This window comes from Mandrillus leucophaeus, unplaced genomic scaffold, assembly GCF_000951045.1.
Source record: "Mandrillus leucophaeus isolate KB7577 unplaced genomic scaffold, Mleu.le_1.0 Scaffold480, whole genome shotgun sequence".
NCBI lineage: Eukaryota > Metazoa > Chordata > Mammalia > Primates > Cercopithecidae > Mandrillus > Mandrillus leucophaeus.
Genome location: NW_012105143.1, coordinates 1,337,594 through 1,345,952, shown reverse-complemented (window position 1 = coordinate 1,345,952; position 8,359 = coordinate 1,337,594). Strand labels below are relative to the sequence as shown.

Genomic DNA, 8,359 nt, shown 5'->3' with positions numbered 1-8,359 from the left:
TGTTGGTTAGGCGTTCAAAACAACATTTATTGAATAACTTATCCTTCTCCCACTGATTTAAAATGCTACTTTTGTCATGTACAGTATATAGCATTAAAATGTTGAATTACCCTTTTCTCTGTCAATTCTCTGGTTTTGATTTCCATGGCTCTATCTAATCATTTTCATACAACTGTTTTCATTACTATGTTTTCTGCTATACCTGGTCTGCACTTTAATGCTTCAGTTGTAGCTGAAGTTTGATACTATGTTATATCTGAAAGCATCTTTCCTGATCACACGTTGTTTTGAAACTTACATGAAACTATGTGATTATCTGTGTGAAGCCACTTTCCAAATACTAAAGCAAGGTACAAGAATTACAGGAATTTATGCATTGGATGAAATTGACAAGGAAGAGGCAGCACTCCTGCCTGAGAGCTCCTCCATTTTCTACCATGGCTTGTGTTTGAATTGTCAAAAAACAAGTATTGACGGAATTAACAAAGCAAGAATGTTCTTTATTTTTTGGTCCCCAGTCTGGACTATGTATTGGAGCTGTTCATGGCCATCTAGTACATCTTGATTTTTAAAAGCCCACTTTCTCACTTAGTTTTTTAAAATCCCACTTATTCGGAGGGTCTAGCAGCTAGAAAAGTGCTTTCTATTTTGTTAGACCCCGAGCTTGACACTTTACATGTACTTTCTTTGTTAAGGACACGTTACTGTCAGCCCATTTGACAGATGCAAAAAGTGACTTAATGAGGAGAGAAGCCTAAGTTTAGAAATACAGAAACCACAGCAAGTTCTGCTGCTTCCTTTTCTGCAGGAGTACTGCAAGTTTAAGAACACTGAAGACATCACTTTCCCTAGTGTTTACATAGGGCTGAAGGATAAACTCTCCGGCATCCGCAAAGTTATCACGGACTCCACTGTACACTTAATCCAGTTGCTGGAGAACTATAAGGAAAAGCTCCAGGAGTTTGCCAAGGAAGGTGAGATGCATTCTGGGCCATGGACTATAGTGGGTGTGTCTCTAGCAGTAGATGATGGGAAGGTGAGAGAGAGTCAGGGAAGGGAGGATGAAATCAGGGGAGTGTCTCATTTTCTTTTCTTTTCTTTTCTTTTCTTTTTTTTTCTTTTGTGTGTGTGTGTGTGTGTGTGTGTGTGTGTGTGAGAGAGAGAGAGAGAGTTGCTCTATCACCCAGGCTGGAGTACAATGGCGGGATCTTGGCTCACCGCAACCTCCACCTGCTGGGTTCAACAGATTCTTCTGCCTCAGCCTCCCTAGTAGCTGGGATTACAGGCACCTGGCTAGTTTTTGTATTTTTAGTAGAGACGGGGTTCCAACATGTTGGTCAGGCTGGTCTCGAACTCCTGACCTCAAATGATCCGCCCGCCTCGGCCTCCCAAAGTGCTGGGATTACAGGTGTGAGCCACCACACCCAGCCAAATGTCTCATTTTCAAAGCCATCCTTCAGACAGGGTGTGTTACTAATGGACTCTCATCTTGATGATTTTCTTCTACAGTTGAGACCCAGAGAAGGAGAATTAGTCATGCTTATATTATGCCATCAGCTGGCATTTCTATGACTAGCTTCCCAGGTTGCTGATGCCTATACTTTTAAGTTAAATCCAAGACAGTCTGGATCACTTTTTCAGTGGTTTATGCCTTACCTATGAAAGAAATGTAGTCTATTGAGCATATTTCTGTGAAACATTTCTAGGCTTCAGTCCCTTCTTTCCCCAGGAAGTCCAGGGAAGGGTGGCTGGGAAGTCCTGATTTGCAGACCACCTGGACAGGTGTGCATTCACAACTCTCTGATTTTCTAGAGGAGTATGACATCAGAACTCAAGTGTCTGCCGTTGTTCAGCGTAAATATTGGACTTCCAAACCTGAGCCCAGCACCAGGGAACAGTTCCTGCAATGTAAGTTGTGAACGGCACCCCCTTCTCCATTGTTGATATCAGTGCAGTGCTTTGCTAAGTAAGAACCGTCATCTCTCATCTAGGTTTCAGGTTCTTACAACTTCATGTCTATCCCTAAATGATATACTTCTTAAAATTTAATTTAAACAATTTTTTAACTTTTCATTTTGAAATAATATGAAACTTACAAAAATATTACAGAAATAGGACAAAGAATTCCCATATATCTTTCACTCAGTTTCTCCTAATGGTAACATGTTACATAACTACAATACATTGATCAAAACCAGGGAATTAACATTGCTACAATGCTATCAACTAATCTACAGAATTTATTCAGCTCTCACCAACTCTTTCATCAATGCCCTTTTTTCTGGCCCAAAGTCCAATCCAAGGTCACAGATGTTTCCATGTCTTCTTAGTCCCCTTCAATCTGGATCAGTCTTTCAATCCTTGTGTTTCATGACCATAGCACTTTGAAGAGTCCTGGCTAGTTACCTGGTGGTTCATTTCCATGTATGACTTGGCCAGAATTGCATAACTCATTGACCTGTCATTAAGTGGTATTGACTTGGTCCATTAGCATTTTTAAAACACTGCACAGTTGACCCTCGAATAAGGTGGGAGTTGGGATCCCAATCCCTCATATTGTTGAACATTTCACCTGTAGCTTTTGATTCCTCAAGAACTTAACTAGTAATAGCCTTCTGTTAATTGACATAAACAGTCAAGACATATTTTGCACGTTTACATATATATATGTAGACATATATATGTATGTATGTATGTGTATTTTTTGAGAAAGGGTCCCACTCTATTGCTCAGGCTGAGGTGCAGTGGCTTGATCATGGCTCACTGCAGTCTTGACCTCCCACATTCAAGCAATCCTCCTCCCTCAGTCTCCTGAGTAGCCATAAGCACATGCCACCACATCTGGCTGATTTAAAGAAAAATTTTTTTAACAATTGTAGACATGGAGCCTTGCTGTGTTGCCCAGGCTGGTCTCAAACTGTTGGCCTCAAGTGATTCTCCCATCTCAGCTTCCCGAAGTGTTGGCATAAGCCTCTGCACCCAGTGAGAACTTTTTAAGTTATGGAATTTTAAAAATAGCCTTTAATATGCTAATTCATTTGGCAAGCGTATACTGAGCATCTTCTCTGAGCTAGAGAAGAATCCCATGCAAAATGCGAAGCTCATAGATTAGAGGGAGGACAAGCGGGAAACAAATACTCACATGAATATATTATTACAAATGGGGAGGGGTGCCAAGTTTAAAAAGCCATGGTGCTCTGAGAGAGAGTGATTTAGAGTCACAAAGGGCCTCTTCGAGGACATGAACTCTCGGTTGTAGCCTGAATGGATCAGTAGGAATCACCAGACTCAAGGTAGGGCGTGATCACATCTTGGAGGGAACAGGTTGTACCAAAGGCTCAAAGAGGATTGAGTGCTGAGTAGGTCTGAGATCAGCATGGTGGGAATGTAGCAATCAAGGGAGAGAGTCAGAGACACAGGAAAGGACCAGGGATGCGGGGCCTGGTAGGCCAGGGCGAGGGGTTCCTGCTTTATTGTAAGAGCAAGGGGCACCACGAAAGGGTTTTAAGCTGGAACAACATGACTGGCCTCAGCCTACAGCTCGAAATAAGCAGCACAGCTCTATTGTGGAGAAGCTCTTGAAGTGGGCAAGAGAGATCAGCGAATGACCAGTCAGGAACCCATTGCACGAGTCCAAGTGAGATGAGTGTTGGCTTAGGTTGGGGGTAAAGCACGGGGCTGGAGAGAAGTGGTAGAATCCATAGGAGTTGCTGCTGCCTGTGTGTGTGGTGAGGATGGGAGATGAGGGTGAGGGCAAAACAAATGTCAAAAATGACATAGAGCTTGACTTAAGCAATGGGGTGCATGAGACCCTGTTATTCTTTGGGAGTGGGAGGAGAACAGGAGGGCATGTTTGAGAGTTCTTCATGCTCCATTTGATCCATTCATTCATTTTTAAGATGTTTTTCAAATATTTTGAAAAATGAATGAATGGATCAAATGTGGGTATAGGAGTACCTGCTTCCCCAAACACTTGGCAACACTGGGCAGGATAATGCCAGGCGTTCAATACATGTTTGTTGAATGAATGAATGAATGAGTAAATTAATATATTTCTTCATTCAGTTCATCAAATAATATCATCATTGTCAAGCAATTTGAGCTTCATAAGGGAAGGGAGTAGATGATTTGTGCTCTCTGTTTTCTGGTCTTCACTCACCTCTTTGCCTAGGGAAACAGCAGCCTGGGTAAATAGAGAACAGAGAAATGGATGTTTTCTCATATGTGCTTTGGAGCCCAGCTGGGTTTACACTGTTCGTCTGAATCAGCTGTCAGTTCCTGAACCACTCTCCTGCCTTCTGTGTCTCCTCAGATGCTCATGACATCACGTTCGACCCGGACACAGCACACAGGTATCTCCGGCTGCAGGAGGACAACCGCAAGGTCACCAACACCACGCCCTGGGAGCACTCCTACCCGGACCTCCCCAGCAGGTTCCTGCACTGGCGGCAAGTGCTGTCCCAGCAGAGTCTGTACCTGCATAGGTACTATTTTGAGGTGGAGATCTTCGGGGCAGGCACCTACGTTGGTCTGACCTGCAAAGGCATCGACCGGAAAGGGGAGGAGCGCAACAGTTGCATTTCCGGAAACAACTTCTCCTGGAGCCTCCAATGGAATGGGAAGGAGTTCACAGCCTGGCACAGTGACATGGAGACCCCGCTTAAAGCCGGACCTTTCCGGAGGCTTGGGGTCTATGTCGACTTCCCAGGAGGGATCCTTTCCTTCTATGGCGTAGAGCATGATGCCATGACTCTGGTTCACAAGTTTGCCTGCAAGTTTTCAGAGCCAGTCTATGCTGCCTTCTGGCTTTCCAAGAAGGAAAACGCCATCCGGATTGTAGATCTGGGAGAGGAACCCAAGAAGCCAGCACCATCCTTGGTGGAGACTATTCCCTAGACTCCAGGAGCCATATCCCAGACCTTTGCCAGCCACAGTGATGGAATTTGCATTTTAGGGTGATTTGAGGGCAGAAATAACTGCTGATGGTAGCTGGCTTTTGAAATCCTATGGGTCTCTGAATGAGAACATTCCAGCTGCTCTCTTTTGCTCCGTATGGTGCTGTTCTGTATACGTTTGTAGTAATTCTTTTTCTTTTTTTTTGAGATGGCGTCTCGCACTGTTGCCTGGGCTGGAGTGCAGTGGTGCGGTCTTGGCTCACTGTAATCTCCGTCTCCCAGGTTGAAGCAATTCTCCTGCCTCAGCCTCCTGAGTAGCTGGGATTATAGGCGCCCGCCACCATGCCCGGCTAATTTTTTGTATTTTTAGTGGAGACGGAGTTTGACCATGTTGGCCAGGCAGGTCTCAAACTCCTGACCTCGTGATTCACCTGCCTCGGCCTCCCAAAGTGCTGGGATTACAGGCGTGAGCCACCGCGCCCAGCCTGTTTGTAGTAATTTTTAGGCACCAAATCTCCCTCATTTTCTAGTGCCATTCTCCTGTCTGTTCAGATAAACGTCACACTAGGCCTCGAATGGATGACCAGGAACCTTCAGAGTGGCTGAAAAGAGTGCAGAGTTATCATGATAAATTGCTAACTTGTGTATTTCCTATGTGCTAGATACTGTCCTTGTGCTTTCTGCACATTAACTCAGTCCTCACAGAACACCTGTTGGGTAGATGCTCATATCATCCTTTTTTTGCAGATGAAGAAACTGTCTGGGGCAGTTAGCTAATTTGTTCAAGGTCACTCTGGTCACATGGTGACTGAGTGGCAGAGCTGGGATTCAAGTCTGGGCAGAATGACACTGGACTTTTTAACCACCACATCATATTGTCTTCCTTATTACATCATGCACATTGTATGGAATAAAGTGCATAGCAGAGAAACTTCTTGAAGTTTGCAAATCCACACACAACATCTGACTCAGCCATCCCGCCATGCACTGGCTCACTGGCTCACTGCCTCACACGGCAGCCCTTTCTGTTTGGGGACAGCAAGGATTAGAGGAAATGTCTTAGCAGAGTCTTGAGTTTTAGTCCCTGTGACCTCTGAAAAGGGGTCCTACTCCTCTCCTCTAAAGTAACCTCGAGTTTGTGGACTTGTGGGATTTCTCATTCAAAGAATGAGGTGCTTCAAGAACTGTCACGTAACCCCCACGCCCCAGATGTTCTTGTTTGCGTATTAAATTTTCCACCTTCCTTTATGGTTCTCACTCCTTTCCCCCTGATTATTTCATTCTTCTTTTGGCAGATGAGCTTCCTAAGATTAATCACAAGCATTCATCAAGCCTTTAGGCAAATGGCAAACTGTCTTTAAATGAATTTCTGAGGCTATAACCTGAAGTCTCTGGTGGGATTCACCAGAAATATAAATTTTGAGTCTGTTCCTGTGACCTTTGTCAAGGCCACAGGAACTCTTTTTCTTCAGTCAGTCTGATTGGCCTGTCTCAAGAGTATATTACTTTAGCATAACTTGACTTGTTACCTATATTTGTATCTAAGGATGTATACAGTGTAGGATTTAAAATGATTTTACTTTAATTTCATCACATCATTGCTTTATGCTGAGATACTTGCGATTCATGATTCCTCATCCAGTATATTCGCTCCCCTTCCTAGCTTAGTGTCACCTGCACAATTGGTAACCCTTTCTTCTTAAGTCTTATCCTTGTTGCTAAATATCTTGATGAGATTAGGACCAAATCTAGAATCTTGTGGCACTGAGTCAATAGCTTCTAGGTTTAGTTACATACAAATTATGCACGGGTGGAACTGTGCAATAATGTGGCCCCACCTTTTTCACCTTTATCCACTGAACTTGATGAAAGACATTTTCAGTGGGAGAAATCAGGATATGCTATGTTTAGGCCGGGTGTGGGGGCTCACGCCTGTAATCCCAGCACTTTGGGAGGCCGAGGCAGGAGGATCACCTGAGCTCAGAAGTTCGACACCAGTCTGGCCAACATGGTGAAACCCTGACTCTACTAAAAATACAAAAATTAGCCGGCCATGGTGGCACGCGCCTGTGATCCCAGCTACTCAGAAGGCTGAGGCAGGAGCATTGCTTGAACCCAGGAGGTGGAGGGTGAAGTGAGCTGAGATCGTGCCACCGCACTCCAGCCTGGACGACAGAGCAAGACTCCATCTCAAAAAACAAAACAAAACAAAAAAAGATATGCTATGTCTGAATTTCTTTGATCCATCTGTCTGATAATGATCTCAAGAGAAATTGAGATCAGCTTGGACTGCCTTATTTTGTTGAATCCCTGCGGGTTGTTGGTGCTTGGTCATGGTCATTTTCTTTTCTAAATATTCACAGAATATTTGATAAACCACTTTAGATTTCTACTGTGGGTTAATATCACGCTTACTAGCCTGTTGTTTTCAGAATCTATCTTGTTTTTCTTTTTTAAAAAATTGAGATGCCTGTCCGCATTTGATATAATTTGGATATTTGTCCCCTCCAAATCTTATGTAGAAATTTGATCTCCCATGTTGGAGGTGGAGCTGGGTGGGAGGTGTTTAGATAATGGGTTGGATCCCTCATGAATGGCCATGACGACACGATGCTTCTTGTACAGCCTGCATAACCATAAGACAAATCAATTTATTTTCTTTATAAATTACCCAGCCTCAGGTATTCCGTTATAGCAACACAATGGGACTAAGACACCGTCCTCTATCATTCTCCCTAGTTTCTCAAAGATTCCCACCTGATTTGCAGTCACGTCATTAAGTTGTGTCAGATTCCTGAAATGTAATTTATTTAGGCCCGAATACTTGAGCTCATATAAAAGGAACCATTTAGGTGTCTCCTTACTTGTCTTGAACTTCATTTTCCTGTTAACTTTTTGTCTATTAGTTTTCAAGTTCAAGACCTTTCTTCTTGATATAAAAGAGCAAAGCAAAATTAAGAGTTGGGCATATTTGGCCAGGCGCAGTGGCTCACACCTGTAGTCCCAGCACTTTGGGAGGCTGAGGCAGGCAGATCACGAGGTCAGGAGATCAAGACCATGGTGAAACCTCGTCTCTACTAAAAATACAAAAAACTAGCCGGGCGTGGTGGCGGACTCCTGTAGTCCCAGCTGCTCTGAAGGCTAAGGCAGGAGAATGGTGTGAGCCCGGGAGGCAGAGCTTGCAGTGAGCCAAGATTGTGCCACTGCACTCCAGCCTCGGCGACAGAGCAAGACTTTGTCAAAAAAAAGAAAAAAAAAAAAGAGTTGGGCATATTTGGGCCAGGCACGGTGGCTCATGCGTGTAATCCCAGCACTTTGGGAGGCCGAGGAGGGCGGGTGATGAAACTCCGTCTCTACTAAAAATACAAAAAAATTAGCTGGGCGTGGTGGCGTGCACCTGTAATCCCAGCTGCTCAGGAGGCTGAGGCAGGAGAATCGCATGAACCCGGAGGTAGAGGTTGCAG

General features: G+C 44.2%; 1 protein-coding gene across 3 annotated transcripts in view; it reads left to right on the top strand.

Moving 5' to 3' along the window:
• The window catches only part of TRIM16 (tripartite motif containing 16), a 59,599-nt gene extending 54,050 nt beyond the window's left edge, over positions 1-5,549 (top strand). For all 3 annotated transcript variants that reach the window (XM_011995304.1, XM_011995303.1, XM_011995302.1), the window contains 3 exons: positions 809-974; positions 1,813-1,908; positions 4,313-5,549. In XM_011995304.1, the coding sequence (XP_011850694.1) occupies positions 809-974; positions 1,813-1,908; positions 4,313-4,896 (846 nt within the window). In that variant the 3' untranslated portion in view covers positions 4,897-5,549. The remainder of the gene's footprint in view (positions 1-808; positions 975-1,812; positions 1,909-4,312) is intronic.
• Positions 5,550-8,359: the final 2,810 nt, after the last annotated feature.